Source organism: Drosophila albomicans, chromosome 3 (assembly GCF_009650485.2).
Source record: "Drosophila albomicans strain 15112-1751.03 chromosome 3, ASM965048v2, whole genome shotgun sequence".
NCBI classification, from domain to species: domain Eukaryota; kingdom Metazoa; phylum Arthropoda; class Insecta; order Diptera; family Drosophilidae; genus Drosophila; species Drosophila albomicans.
This window is the reverse complement of record NC_047629.2, coordinates 37,282,413-37,298,294: the sequence shown is the minus strand read 5'-3', so window position 1 is coordinate 37,298,294 and position 15,882 is coordinate 37,282,413. Positions and strand designations below refer to the sequence as shown.

Below are 15,882 nucleotides of genomic sequence, written 5' to 3'. Positions count from 1 at the left end.
AGATTTAATTTAAGAAAGAATACTTATGTATATGAAATAAATAGGGCTATATTTGCTAATTGGATTAAAAAAATAATGATTTAATAAAATTAATATTTACAAAATATTCAAAAGAATGCGTACTACACAAAATATGATAATGTCGAATTTATAAGCTGAATTTTATATGTTTAACATGTAAATTCTTTCGATCTAACTTATTTTAAGGTAAGGAATCGTGTCGCCAAAATATATTCATTAGTTTTCTCTCTGTGTGCAATGGGGAGGTAACTGAGAACTGGGCATGGTGAGTCTGCGGTTGCTGCCGCCGGTGGTGGTCTTATCAGAAGCCGCTGTGCACTCCCCAAAGCTGCCAAAAATGGCATTGCTGCGCATTCATTATCCATGCGCTGTCATTGCAACGCCTCCTCCTGCTGCGAGCTGGCTCTTAATGCCGCTTCCTCTCTGCTTCTGCTCTCTGCTTGCCATTTGCCATTTGCCACTGGCCATTTTGCACCAGCCTCATCAGCTGAGTTATTGTGTGGATATGATCAAATTATAGGCTTAGCCTGGGCATTAAACTCGCATAGACAGAGCAAGAAGGAGCGAGAGCGAGAGAAGGTTAAGATCTGACCACAGAAACTGCGACTGAATCTGAGCATGTGCACCTTTTGTGTGCCATGGCATCCGGTGTGTACATCGCACATACATCATGAGTAGTCCATACGTATAGTATGTATGTTATATACATACATCTATCTTGTGGCAGTCGGCGATTTATGCAAATGAGAGTGCGAAGTTCGCACGCCGCTGCCAGAGAGTCTGCAAAGAGCGATCTCCCCCGAAAAGGGAATGCAAATAAAACAAAATCGTTGAAAATTGCACCAATTAAGTGGCAATGTATGCCGTGCCGACTCGACTCGACTCGATTCGACTGGACTCGAGGATCGTCGATCGACGATGGCAGATCGACTCTGTGGCTGTGGCTGTGTTGTTCTGTGCTTTGCTGTGGCATCGCTTCGCATTTATCAGCGATATTAAAGCGTTAAGTGAATTACTTATTCTCGTCGCCAATGCGTTACCTTTCATGTCCCTGTACCTGTTCCTTGTTTCATCCAGACGACGCGAAGCAGCGACGCAATGATGCCGTGTTTGTGGCAACGTGGCAACGCCGATGTTGCATGCGACAATTATATGCGCTGAGCGACGCCAACTTGGCTCCCAGTTCCCAGCTTCCCAGTTTCCATCCAGCTCACAGCGGCAGCTTCAAATGCTCCACTCGCAAGTCAAGGATGCCACTTTACACTTACAGTTGCAGTTGCAGCTACTCCAGCTACTGCCACAACTATTGTTGCTACACATCGAGAAAATAATATGTTTTAAATTTGGAGAATACATTGTTATAAAGTGAGCTATTGAAAAATCCCTGACTCTGAGAACAATAACTTCATTAAAGTACACTTTTATTCGCTTGACAAATATGTAATTTTTTTCTATGAATCTTTTTAATGAATAATGAATCTTAAATATAATTAAATAAAGAAATTAGAATAAGTATTATTTTTATTAATACAAACAATTCTAAGTAAAAATTGGATCTTTAAGAGAATTCCACATTTTATATTAATACAATTATATAATTTACTCTTTTCAACATCTTAGTCCGAAATTTAAGTTTAAGGCATTCATCACTTTTAGAATCAATCTTATATTTTACTAGATTCCTTGCCAAATTTGTGATGGATATTTAAATTATCTTAGTCTGAAATTTAGGTATACAACTTTTCTCTTAGTGTAGAAACTGTTTTCTTTGCCTTTTGCCAGTCGCCGATCGTTTGCTGATCGATTTTCAATCGTTCGGCAGCATCATGCAACCGCGCACAACCTCAGTCGCAGTTACAGTCACAGTCACAGTTGCAGTCTTGAGTCTGCAGCTCAATCCCTGCTGCTGCTGCTGCTGCTGCCAGGGGACAACTGTTGCTCCTTCTGGTTCAACAAATCGTGCCAAATAACACAACATAATGACAACAAAGCCGACGACAGCAGCTCCACTTGTCTTGCGCTTGTTGGGACACTAAGAAGAGACTGAAGTCGAAACAGCAGATGAGGCAGAGAGACTGGAACTGCGAGTGGAACTGTAGTCGAGTCGGTGATTGCCATTTCAAGATTCTGGCCGGCGAAGGGTGCCGTCTGCTGAAGCTGGCAAAAATTAAGAGATATTTATAATAAGCACGAAAACCACTTAATACTAACGCCTTTGGCAATTAAGAGCCACAAGGATGTGGAACGAGCTGCAAGGCATTCCTAAGTCAGCTCACAAAGGGAATGAGGAAAGGGCAAAGCGCCATGTCTTCACATTCTCCACTCCCCGTTGATACTTTCCAGCAGTGGCTGCTGCTGTTGATGTTGCTCTATTCAGCGACTCATCAAAAAAGAAACCCGCACGCAGGTATGTAAATTTCATGGTTTCAATTGTTTTCACTCTGATCTGAGCCAAGCCCATGGGGTCCACTTCAACTCTAACTCCAACTCCATCTCCATTTGCTACTCCTTCTCCTACTACTACAACATGGCATGTGATGTACACTGTCTGGCATGATTGTGCTGCCGATGATGCGCTGATGATGAAGTTGACGCCTTCGGTGGCTCATTACAATCAATAATAGCCGCTGTGGCGCACTCTACGCATTGATTCTTTCAATTCAATTCACTTCAATACCATTCAATTCATGTTTCAGTTTTCAATTCTTCGAGCAGTCGGACAGTAAATGAAACAAATGAGAAAGCTGCTCTTGAGTGTGTGCTCGACATTCGAATACTCGTTATTGAAATTTAATACGAGCGTGTGAATTTGTATTGTAGCTTTATTTTAATACTATCCAATTTATACAAATATTAAATAAGAAACTGCAGTAAGCAAAATTTAAATAATTACAGGTTAGTCTTTAAATATGAAAAGATTTATAATACATAAAATGTGCAGTAGAGAAATTTGATCAACGAATATTCTGTTATTTATTTTATTTATAACATTTATGAATATTATCACCTGTGATAATATCTGTGAGATATGGTCTATTAAATAGATGTACAGACAGACAGAGCGATAAACGTTGAAGAACTTTACTTGCTATGTATCAAGTTGCTTCCAACTAAATTTTACTAACAATACCATCAACTTATTACGCTCTTTACCCATAGATTACGACGTTCGAGTGTAATGAATAACTGTGCTTTCGGCTGCCGTTGTGGATGATGATGAGTACAATGTGTACGCAGCGTATTGTGTGGATGGATACTGAGAGTGTCAGAGAGCTGTGGCCTAAGCGAACGATTATACAAGTGGTTTTCTGATTTGACAGGCGTTAAATTAAAATTTAATTCGGCCATCTATATAATTATAGTGATCCATCCGAGCATACACATTGACGACGACGACTTCTCAGCGCATGTAATTAAAGCCACATTAATCATCCAGCCCAGAGATCGACTCGAAGTTGGACTCCAAGTAGAAGTCGAAGTCAGGCTCGTCGAACACTGTTTTTTTTTTCGGGCTCAAAGTCCCAATTCCAGTCGCAGGCACTTCAGCTCTGTCTTTCTCTCTATGTATTTGAGTATGTGTGTGTGTGTGAGTGTGTGTGTTTGCCTCGCTTGGTAGCCACAAAATTGTCAGATTTGTCCACTTGAGTTATTTTCGAATGCGCGTCGAGCATCCTCAGTCTCCTCTCTGTCTCCTCTGTCCCCTTGTTGCGCCCCCTCTAGCTCTGTCAATGGGTGTCAACTCTTGAATTCCCGACCAATTATACAAAACCCGTGAGAATTTCTCAATCTTTGTTCTACACACGCTGCTCTCGCTCTCTCTCTCTCTCTCTCTTTTTCAGTGGCTTTTTCTCTTGTTTCTGCTTTGAATCATTCTTGTACTCATTAAAATGTCAAACATATCCTAAGTATTTTATTTCATTTTGATTAAAATACTATTTAGTTATATATTAAAATAAATCAAAAAAATAAAAATTTTATTTAAATATGATAAATTTATTATTTATTTATTTAGTTATATTTTAAAATTACTCTAAACAAAGAAAATAATTTATTTAGTTGAAATAAATAAATGATCAGTTATGCACACGATATATTTAACATCTATTCTTTGTTTATTAGATGTCTAGGTCCTAAGATTTATATTTATTGATATAATTGTAAAAAACAACCCAATAAATCTTCAACAAAACGCTTCCCTTTCTCTTTCTTCATTCATTCCTTCTTTCTTCATCGATCCAACCTTTATTTGTACTCATAAAATTGTAATTATCTATTATTTAATCATTTTATTTGTTTATTTTTATTTTAAAAAGAAAATGAATAAATTACTTTTGTAAATTGCACTAAAAATTGCTTTAGGAAAATTGGAACAGACAGCTCAACTTCTTGAGGATGCGGATGCTCGATCTTGATTGCACTGCCTACTTCTTCATGTCGTCGTTCTTCGTTATAATTAGTTAGCCTCCGATTCGGTTTCCGTCTCAGCATCCACATTGATCTCATCCTCCTCGTGCTCGGACTGAGCACGTTCCACATTCGTTGGGGGCGCCATGTGACGCCAGATGTATTGACGCGCAAAATTGAGAGCAAAGGCGGCGGCGGAGGAGGCGGAGCCGGGAACTCCTGCCGGTCCAACAGCGGCATGAAAGGCGCTATGCTCACCGCCCATTAATAATGGAACTGATGCTGTGTGTGAGGCAGGCGGCAGCGGTGGTGGAGCTGACGCCGGAACCGGAGCCGGAGCTATTGCTATCCCCGCTTCGGGGTCGCGGTCCGTAGGGCTTCTCCGGATGCTGTTGTTGCTCCCTGCTGCCTCGTAGCCGACGGCTTGGGGTGCATAGGGGTAGCTGACTGTCGATGGGCTGAGCTCCTCCCTCACTGCAGCGGCGGGTGGCGTCGGGGAGGTGGAACCCGAGATTGAGGCCGAATCGCGTTGCTTCAGCAGATTGACCCGTTGATGGCGACGCCATTTCGCACGTCTGTTGGAAAACCAAACCTAATTGATCAATCGACGGAGAGACAATTTGTTAGTTTAACAAAAAACGAGTAAGGGCGACCACGAGTCCAAGTCGACGTACTTGATCAGTCCTAGTCGAGGTCTTAGTCTAACTGGTTAGTAGGCAAAAAGCAAAAGCACAGTCCGGTGTAAAACTTCTGAACTAACCTGAACTCTCGCTTCGCTCAGCGTAGTACGCGACGCTAGCTTCTCCCTTGTGCTCACGCAGGGATAATGCGACTTCTCGAACTCCTTCTCCAGTTCGTCCAGCTGCTCGGGACTGAACGTTGTGCGATTGCGACGAAACTTCGGCTGATCACTGTCCTCCGAGTCGCTGTCCTCGCCCTCAATATCTGCAAGCGTAATTCATTTGATAAGCCTTACAATTAATTTTGGGAATTATTCCTCGACTTACCGATCATGCGATTGGCATCCACATCCGGTGATTGACTGTCCCTGCTGCCTGATCCTGGGGAGAGCGCTGGCAGCGACAAGCTGGCACTTGAGCTGTGATTATTTGTGGTCGGATTGGAACTGCCATCGGAGTTGCTGTAGCTGCTCCCGGGTAAGGCGCCGCTGCCAGGCAAGGGCACCGCACTCCAGAGCGGATGATGACCCGGCAAAGTTGCTGGCCAGGTGGGAAAGCTCGTATATGGATGTGTGTGTGGATGCGGGTGCGTGGGATGCAATGCATAACCATAGGTTGCAGCTCGGGCAAACTCTGCAGCCGCTCGCTCAGCAGCGCGATTTCTCAATATGCGATTGATGCTGCTCACCGAAGGAGCCGTGGCATTCGTGCAGACACCTGCGGGGAGAAGATGAGCAGGAGTTCGAGGTTAACCGGATGCAGTGCGACTGACACAAATTAGATTGACTGTAATGAGCAGCCGAGTTGCGATTTAGATCTGTCTTCGAGACGCAGTTCGACTGGTAGTCGCAGTCAGTCAGGCAGTTAGTCAGTTTGGAGTCTGCGAGCTAGCTCTTCTTGTGTGTCCGCGCAGCTCATGTGAGCGATGGCAATCGGACGATTCATCGCTCAGCGCCAGGTAAGCAAAAGGCCCCCCGAAAGTCAGGCAGACAGGGAGAGTCAGGAGAGTCAGGGAGTCAGAAGAATCAGTCAGGAGAGTCAGGGAGTATGGAGAGGGCATCCCTCGCTGTGAGTGACACAAATGTGAGCACATTTACATATCAATTGGACTAAGCCTGCAGCGGATGTTCATAAATTAGCCAATCGATAAATCTTGCGATCGCAACGAGAAACAATACAAGACACGAGCGAGTGAGAGAGAGAAACTTACAACATTAAATGAGGCACAAAGTTGGCCAGAACTGCGGCACAGACTCGTACTTGGCTAATTCGTATTACCAAAGCTGCGGGCACCATAAACACATCAACAACAAGACGCAGATGCAGCCAGCTAATCGGACTCTTTGCTGTCATCCAGCTGGAGAGACGAAGCTGGAGATGGAATTGTAGATGGACTTGGAGTTTAAGTTGAAGTTGGAGCTGGCGCTCTGTGCCCAGAGGCAACGCACTCGACGAACCATTGATTGCTGACGTTCTGTCAATGGCTGCTGCAATTTCGCTTTTGGGGGCTTTTGTCATCAGTTCAATTTAATTAGTTGACCCCGCTGCAAAGTTGGCAGACATTAACCCTAATCTGCCAAGCAATCTGCACTTCCCTTTCATTGTACTCATTGTTCTCATTTAAACCAAATAAAATAAAAGAGTTTTACTCACCTTCGGTAATCAGTCTCTCGCGTATTTCCCACGCGAATATCGTTGGATTCTCGCGTTTGTATTGCTCGATCTTGGAGACAACTGTTGGCGTGGCCACCTTCGGTTTGGAGCCACCAATTAAACCTGGTGGACGCAGTGTGCCTGCAAAATAGAAATCAAATCAAATTGATTTATCGTAATTCCCAAAAACAAACATTTTCATTCATAGGTGCGACCTCTGACCTCTCCCCTGGCCCCTACTGTGAGTTTGCATAATTTTCGCATTATCAATCGCAGCTCCCGGTTGAGTTGTGTTGAGTTGGCGTTTTCAACAGGTCAAAAGCCCGCTGGCTACCTGTCTAACTAACTGAATGAATGAATGACTGACTGACTGTCTGACTGCTGAGCTAAACAATTGAACTCGCGTTTCACTATTCTATGGCGGGTTAATTTGAATATTTCAAAATGCTACAAAACAAATACAACTACGTCAACTCTCCACATACAATGTCAGCTCTAAGCTCCAGACTCAGCCTCAGCCCAGTTAGAATGATAATTTGTCGGAAGCAACTGACAGGCGTATACTGTTTATCTTGTGAATTAGGCGTCGAGCTGGGGGCACACTTGGCGGCATAACTATCGACCCATATCGTATCTTACACTCAGATCATTGTTAGTTTCAACCTGCGATGTAAAAAAATATATTTAAGACGAACTCCTAGACATATATTTCATTGCAGTCGATCTTCTCTAGTCGATTAATTATTAAAGTTTTGCATATGAAAAATCAATCATTTTAATATTAAATTAAATTATTAACTAGCGACGCTTTACTATAATATTTTTAGGATGAATAATGGTTGGTATGTTAATGCATTATTTTCTTTTAGTATATACCTTTTAATATGTTAGCATACCAAATTTAGTTAACTCTTTTATTATTCTGATTTGCATAAATTAAGTTTATGATCAACTATTTTACACTAAGGTTTGCTTTTAGAATATTTAAACTGAGTTTCTAAATATTTATATGTATTATACAATTTTTAAATACGTATGAGTTATATTGCGTATACTTAATAGATCTGATCTGTGATCTTTTACATTAATAACTAAAATCTTGTTTTGATGTATTATAAGTAAATTGCAAAATTGCATGTGAATTTCATTTAATTTATTTTAATCGATACCTTCATCGTCATCTCAATTCATTGTTTCTTTCAGTGTATACCTTACAGGTATTTGCAATTGTCGCTTTAGTTGCACAGATACAGGTATAAGTATCTCTCTCTGTTTGTGCGAACTTATGTAAATTGAATTTTGCGCAAAACGGAAATTATTTGTACATTTACACAGTTTACATTAACCAGCGTCAAACTGCTCCCCACATGGCCTAAAGGCAAGCCTACGTTGAGAGTGAATGAATTGCCGTCGTAATGGCTGCGCACAGATCAGAACAATTTGTGAGTATGATTCAAAGATAACCCAATGAATGGATGTTGTTCTTGTTGTTATTGCTGTTGTTACTGTTGTTGTGTCGGTGACCGAAATGAGCTGTGCTCAACAATCAACTGCACTCAGTAAATCAACTAGTTAGACAGATCAAGGTATGCGCAATTTTCAAATTCAATTGTTTTTAATATTTCTATAGTAGCTTTTAACAGAAAGATAAGAATTAAGCAATGATTTATAGGGTATGTCGAACTTAAGCTTATAAATTGTTTGCTTTTGTCTTACTGAAACTGAGATTTTTTTTTTAATTATTTAGTTTTCTTAACTGCATTGAGCGTTAATCTTTTGGGCCTAGCCTTTAAATTGAGCGTATAGTTAACAGAAAAATTTAAAGTTTTGTAATCGGATTATAAATTAAAACGCTACTCGAACATAAATGGTATCTAATATAATGTTGTAAATTACATTTAAAATTCTATAGGAATAACATTCGGATATAATTTAAATTATTTAATTCATAGATTGCGAAGAAGTAGATATATTACGCATTATAGTGCAGAAGCAAATATATAAAAGATTAATTAAAACGGAAATTCACATTAAAGCAAATTTATTAAAGATCGAAGAACTGAATTGATGCCTTATGCCTTGAATTGAAAGACCAACAACAATATTAGTTATAATCATAAAATAATGTTTCAAATGGTTATAAATGTATAATGTATTTGAACTTTGAATTAGCATTCTTCAGAGTTATCTTTTCAAGTCCTTAATAGAATCATTTAAAAGTATTTTATACACTTTTTTGTCACTTCTCTCTGTTTCTTCCTTATGTCTCTCTATTTTATCTTTTCTTATCTTATTGCTTCGTTAGCACATTTCTGATTACCTTATTAAGTTGTTCCCCTAAACATTCCATAATTCACTTTGCTATTTTCTCCTCTATCTTTCTCTCCCCTTAGAAATTTGTTTGTTACTTCGCCTCGGCGAGTGCGCAGAATTGCAATTTGGAGCGAAAAGATTTGTCTTGGATGGCAACAGGTGTTCAGGTATTGAGAGCAGCCTCAATTGCACTCGCTGGAATTACATTTGTGCATGGAGTTTGGCCAGGTGTCACTTTGGGCATGGTAAGGTGCAATCGATTTGTCGTGTATACGTAACCTTGGCCTCGCATTCAAACGCGGAGTTACAGTTGCAGTTGCAGTTTAAATCGATTACGGACGCTTGAGCCCCTAATTTGGCGGGACACATGGCAATTGCATTTGGAGCGCGTGTTTTGTGGTTCCGCGTTATGCAAAAAGATGTCGCAAGCGCTGATTACATTGGTCAGGCTGAGCCAACATCGCTAGCCAATGAGTGAAGCAAGCCGCAAAGCTCTTATCTAACGCTTTATATAACTTACCCACTTCCATAACTATTTGCATTAGAAAATTTCATTATAGTAGTTTATTTAACCTATCCTTTCACTCTGCTCATCTATACTTTTTTTTGAAAACCTGCAGGAAACAGAGGGATCACTTCACTTAATTCACCGGAAAGCTCTTAGAAAACAAATATGTAATTTGTAATGTGAGCTCCAAGGTACAATCAATTCTTTCCTTAAAACGTAGTCCTCCTATGCAAATGTAATGCGTAGCTCTTCAGGCTAAATTTACAACGCAATAATATGTATATAGAGTTTAACACATACTATAATTTTTATTTATATGCCATTTTTATCCACTGATTACATTGATCGGTATAAATTAAGAGCCCTCTCTATAAACAAGTTCTAGACGCTTATCTTATCTACGTTCACTAATCTACTTACTAAGTTTAGTGAATACATTATCCAGCGTGGTTCTCTTGAGTTAATTCTTCCTTTTATGTTCCCTTATTAACTGCATTATATAGTCGACAACCCTTAAATTATCTTTCACTTAGCACCTCACTATATCTATATCCTTTCACTAACCCCTAGTTTAACTTAGATAAGTCTGTAACTTGTTAACACTTTTGTTCGCTAATTCGATTCGCACATAAAACTCATTTAAGTCCCTTATTGCTTGCGCTATTCCTAGTGTCCTGTAGCCGAAGTCGAAGACCATAGTGTAATGCCTTTTATGTTGATTTCCATAGCTTGCCGCTTTCATGTCATTCTACATTTTAAACGCTTCTTTCCCTTCGCCTTCGAGTGCAGTTCCTTTTCTATTCACGCCTAGTCAATTTGCCCTTTTCGCTGTCCAATCAGCCTAAGCGCGGTTTCAAATCAAAGACTCGCACTTACCCAGCAGCTTGGAGACCGCGCCTTGTTGGGAGAGCATATGCTGCGCCAGATCGTATCCTCGCAGTCCAAAGCGTGACAGTTCCAGCAGCCGATGCTGCGAGGCCAGGGCGCTCAGATTAGTTGCAGCAGCCGATCCCGGAGGTCCATTGCCGCTGCCTGCCCCGGGACCACCACCGCCAAAGAGACCCAACGTGGGAGCGGGTGGTGTGCCTGGAGCCAACGAGTTGGGCGAGCAGTGGCTGTGCGTAAGAGCTGCCAATAAAGAGGAAAAGAGAGGAGTTATTGTGTGACAGAGATGGGGAGAGAATCATTAAATGTCAATTGGAATTTAAACGAAGCTGCTGCCAGCATTCCACGCATGGCACGCAAACACCAAGAAATTTGTAGCTCCCCGAAGGTAGCTAAGGTCAGAGAGTGGAGTTCGGTAGAGGGGGAAGCAGTTGATGATTGGACAAATTTCGGTCTGTTTTTGATCGACAACAGACGCTGATCAGAGACGAAGACATTGAAGCCAAGTGACGACGACGGGAACAACAACAACAAGCTGCTGGCGGAAGTGTCAACGTTTATGGTCATAATGGCGTGTCAAGTGGTCGTGGTCGTGGTGTGGTCCATTACCGTCGAAGACGGTAGACGCAGTTGTCCGCAATCGTGGAAGTTGTCGTCGTCGTGAATCAGTTGTGCCCAAGCCAAGTGCCGAGTGCCAACTGCTAATTTGAGCTGGAATTTATGAAATTCCTGATGTCTCGCAAGGCAATTTGTTGCTGGGATCTCGACGAGATCGCGCACATCGGCCTCTCGAACCATGGTGCAACTGGACTCTCGGATTGTTTGTTGTGGCAGCGATTACCAATTCCTCAGATGTAGAAGCTTTTATGTTCATTTTGACATTTTATCTGATCGCGAGAACTGCACACATTTTAACACCTCTTTTTTGGTCTCTGAATCTTGCGTTGCCTCCCTGACTCCCTGCCACTCTATAGCAACCTCACTAACTCCTTGTCACTCCTTAGTCAGTTGCCCTGACTCCTTGTCACTCTTTAGCTGTCCTCCTCCCTTACCTTCTGAGAATCTTCAGCTGCCTCCCTCGCTTCCTAAGACTTCCTCTTACATTTTCCCTCCCTCTCTGACACTCTTTAACTCTTTTGTTGTCTTCCTGCCGCCCTCTCACTCCTTTGATGCCTCCCAGACTTGCTCTCCCTTCGATTCGTTGCCTTCCTGATTCTCTGTTCATCATCCTGATCAGCGGGATGCTTTGGTATGCACTTGACCTCATCGCGACCCTTTGCTTTCGCGCTAATTAAATGCGTTGCGGTAGCTGCCGTTTCACGCGGTAGTCGACAATTTGTTGCAGCCGCATGTTGCACCAATTGTTGCAGTTGCAGTGGCAGTTGAAGTCGCTGTTGTGGTCGTGGTTATGGTTATGGTTATGCCTGATTTATGCCGCGCGCTCCACACACAATTGACGTTCAAATCGGAGTAGTTCGCTGGCTGCGCTTATGCCACGGATGTCAACCGCGCTGCTTGCCACAGAATGTTGCAGAGAGTCGTGGAATCGGTCGGTACTCGGTAGTCCAGCGATGATTTACTACCGATCTGGCCGGGCAATGCGACAGCTCCGGCTGCGCTCACGACGAACCTCAGTCAATTGCAAAATCGGCTTAAAATCGCACGACTTGGCGCAGTCTTCTTGAGAGTGGCCGATGAAGAAGAGGCAGCTGTTGAGGCCGCCACAAGAGTCCGCCACACTGTCTGGTTGCCGTCGACGCACTCGAACGTCACCGTGCGACTTATAACAAGAAGCGACGCCGCCACAGCTCAAACCACAGTCAAGAGAGAGAGCGCGAGATCCAGATCCAGATCGCCGTCCAATGTGAATGTCTGGCACAAGTGATGATCGCCTCGGAATTCAATTGATAGTTTGATTTATTGCTACCGGTGAGTTTTTGTGCCCCTTGCTGCCAGCCTTTGGCAGCCTTGCCAGCCTTGCCAGCAGCACTGCATATAAATTAAACTTGAACGCTTTTTATTTTATTTTATTTTTTTTTTGCAGCGCTCTTCCTCTGTCTTCTTTGGCTCCCGCTCGAGCTGAATCGAACCGAACCCGCAGCAGCGAACCGCGTGCTCGCTGATCTTGTTTGTCGCGCGCAGCCCATTTAGACGTTGTCTAGGGGCTTCTGGTTTTCAATGCGTAATCATGTGATTTTCACTCCATTTTGGGTATGCACGACTAGGCAATTAAGTTGGCTTAACCGACGTAATTTGCTCATCATGCTTCCTAAACAGAAACTGCACTTAATCTAACTAACATACTTCGGCTACAAAAGGGGCGGCTATTTGCTATTTCAAATGTTTCTTTAATCTGGAGTGGTATAATTATATTCTATAAAAGACATATATTAAAAATGGGCAACACCTTCTTAGCTAGAAATTTATAATATTTTTGCATACCTAACTCAAAAAATATAATTAGTTGTGTTCATTTGTTGGCATATAAACGATTTTTTTACTTATTATATAATTTTAGTAACAGAGTCTTGTATCTATTAAAGATCAAGCTAGCCTTAAATGTGTATTAAATTTTAAACCAATTCAAGACTCAAATTTCATAAAATTTTTGCCATGAAAAATATGTGTTGCTTAGAATTTTATTTATAGAAAGCTTAATGAAGACTAAGAAAAATTCAAAACATTAAAGTTGTTAAGTGCAATATATAAAGTGACTCTTTAGAATCTTTTCTATTTTATCTAATCACAGTATTGTATAAAGAGCTTTTATTACGATACATTTACAATACATTTTGCAGGGTATCTTTGTAATGCAATGACAACAACTTTGCTACTTAAAAGTGTATAATAACTTAGTGTTAATGTGTTTCATCGACTAAACTACATACATATGTGTTTCCCAGCCTATAAAGAACCACTAGCTAAATAGCCATACACCTAAGCGTTTGCAATAGCTCAACGTCTTAAAGAGCTACAACAACCAAATTTCGAATATTAATTAAGAGTATTAAATAAATTTGATATGTGGCATAACAACAGCAGGTATTTGGCTGTCGTGCACACTCGACTGTGGCTAATTTTAAGTGATATCCTCGCGTATTTCTAGTGTGACTTGCATTACTTGAAATGTCGACGTCAACGTCAAGGGCGTGAACAGCTGATTTCCGGACTGCACCAAATTTGGCTGTTGATCCACATAAGGGGCATAATACATACATATGAAACGACTACAGTTAAGTTATGGCACGGCAATGGCTCAATCGAGGCGACGGCAATGTGGCTAAGAGAGCAAGAGGAGCACTTGAAAATCATTGTGGACACCTTTTATACGGTCGGCTTTCTAAGAATAATGCGAATATATACAACACGTACACGCACCACGAAACCCGAGACCCTTAAGTATGGTTTCTGCCCAGTGCTTAAACTTCCATGTATGCTCCCCTCCCTCCCCTCCTCTCTTGCTCTCTCTTTCACTCACTGTGTGTGTTGGTTTTTGCCCCCTTACCACTTTTTTATAATTATTTATTTATTGTGCAACTTCCAACACCTTTTAGAGACAAGTCAAAGCTTTAGTCTGTGTTGTGCTGTTCTCCTCTACTTCGCCCCCCCTTCTGCTCCCCCATCCCCTAGACTGTGGCATCGAGTCGCATCTCGACATGGCCAACTCGATGGTTGCTTTGGCCTGGGACGACGTGAACTAATTTTATTTGACAACCCATACTTGTGCAAAACAAATTGCCACTGATGTGCGAAAGACCAAAACAGTTGGCAGTTGCCAGCGTTGCCAGCGCTGCAACTCAGCCAAAGTTGTTGTCGTTGGTTGCTGTTGTTGAAATTTCCAAATCATTGCGCTTTTCCTATGCGCTGCCCCTCGGACTCCGACTGAGACTACGACTTGACTCGATCAGCAGCTCAGCTTGAGACTGCCTTTTGGTCTTGGCTTTTTGGCGGCGGCCCAAATTGTCTCTCGTCGTCGTATCCTTGTCAATTCAAAGAATTTCGGCAGAATGCGTCATGTTCACCCTGTCTTTCCCTCTTTCTCCCTCTCTTACTCACCTGTAGGGGGTGTGGGCGAAACGCCAGTTGCCGTCGGCTGTGCAGCAGTTTTCGCCGCATAATCTATGCCGCCGCCCAGCAGCGGTGGCAAATGTGGCGGCAGACGCAACGTTGGCATGCCGAGGGGCAAACTAACAGTGGGCATCACCTGTGCCGATGTCATTGCCGTTGCTGCTGCTGTGGGCGTATAATCGGTTGCAGATGATGGAGCGGCAAGTTGGGATGTGGCTACCGTTGTTATCTTGCTTGTGGTCCTTGTGGGGGCTGCACTTGCCGCAGTTGTCGCCATGCCCCGCACAACAAGAATCGAACGAGTCAACAACGTGTGTGTTTATTTTCTATTATATATGTATGTCAATTTTTAATTATAGAATTTTATTTTTATTTATGCCTCTTATTTGTGTTGATATTTTTGGCAGTTGTGCGACGGCAAAAGCGAAAAGTGCACGCGTTATCAGCCAAAAAAAAGGGCGAATTACGCGTAATTCGCCTGGGCGAATTTCTTTATTTGATTTGTGCTTAACCGTCGGCGCTTTGACACTCACACAACGACGAGCGAAACACACGAGAGACGAAACAAAACACAACGCAAAACGTAACGAACGAAAGCGAACGGCAAACGTTCCCGTTCGACGCGCACTCACTCACGCTGTTGGCTGACGCCGACTGAGACTGAGACAGCGAAACAGTCTCGAGCTCGGACTCAGGCTCGGTCTCTGCTTGCTTGCTGGCTGGCTCTGCGTTGCCTTTGCCTTTGCCCACAGTGTTGTTGCTGTTTGCTTTTTCTTTGGCTTTGGCTTTGCCTTTGTCGTTTGCCGTTGTTGCTTTGCCGCTGTCGTTGTCGCCCTCGCTGAGATCGAGGCTCTTGTTGTTGCTTTTTTGCTGTTTCTGCTGCTTGTGACTGTGGTTGCCATCGAGCGAGCATTGGGGTCTGTTCACGTGCTTGTATGTGTGCATGTGTTTGTGTGTGTGAGTTTGTGCGTGTGTAGTTTTGAGCTCGAGCTGTCGATGAGCGTCGCACAATTGAGCGCTTCGGCGAGTTTCTGTTTTCAAACAGTAGTAAAAGTTCAATAAATAATTGACTACCAATGCAGAGTCCGCTAAGCTCAACAACTTTTCCGTCCACTTTTAATTGATGAGTGATTTTGTTTTGTAATACGGGGCGTATGTGTGACTTGGTAAAAGTTGTAAATAACAACCAAAAAAATGCCCACATATCTGCTACAAATATGTAGCTAGCAAAATGGATCGGCAGATAACTTGCCTGCTCAGGCGAAACGGAAGCTAATCGCACACTTTGATTATGATATATGAGAGCATTCATGGTCGCTGGCTGTCTTCCTCTGTCCACTGTCTGTGCGC

The 15,882-nt window shown here is 42.4% G+C and overlaps 1 protein-coding gene across 2 annotated transcripts; it reads right to left on the bottom strand.

The window, feature by feature from the left end:
• Nucleotides 1-4,341: 4,341 nt before the first annotated feature.
• On the bottom strand, nt 4,342-15,167 carry LOC117570772 (paired box protein Pax-3-B). 2 transcript variants are annotated; one of them, XM_034252607.2, is made up of 6 exons: nt 14,521-15,167; nt 10,456-10,707; nt 6,759-6,899; nt 5,433-5,822; nt 5,186-5,370; nt 4,342-5,017 (listed from the first exon to the last, which is right to left on the bottom strand). In XM_034252607.2, the coding sequence occupies exons 1-6, from the start codon at nt 14,807-14,809 to the stop codon at nt 4,475-4,477; spliced, it is 1,800 nt and encodes a 599-aa protein (XP_034108498.1). In that variant the 5' UTR covers nt 14,810-15,167; the 3' UTR covers nt 4,342-4,474. The 2 variants fall into 2 exon arrangements, with proteins under 2 accessions (XP_034108498.1, XP_034108499.1); XM_034252608.2 differs by having other exon boundaries at nt 4,527-5,000.
• Between the last annotated feature and the right edge of the window lie 715 nt (nt 15,168-15,882).

What these genes read in the sequence shown, in the direction of transcription:
- LOC117570772 (XM_034252607.2), bottom strand. Translation starts at nt 14,809, where the DNA reads ATGGCGACAACTGCGGCAAGTGCAGCCCCCACAAGGACCACAAGCAAG. An exon ending in TTCGCCCACACCCCCTACAG is followed by an intron (nt 10,708 to 14,520) that starts GTGAGTAAGAGA and finishes CTTTATTGGCAG; the next exon opens with CTCTTACGCACAGCCACTGC. An exon ending in CGAGAGACTGATTACCGAAG is followed by an intron (nt 5,823 to 6,758) that starts GTGAGTAAAACT and finishes TTCTCCCCGCAG; the next exon opens with GTGTCTGCACGAATGCCACG.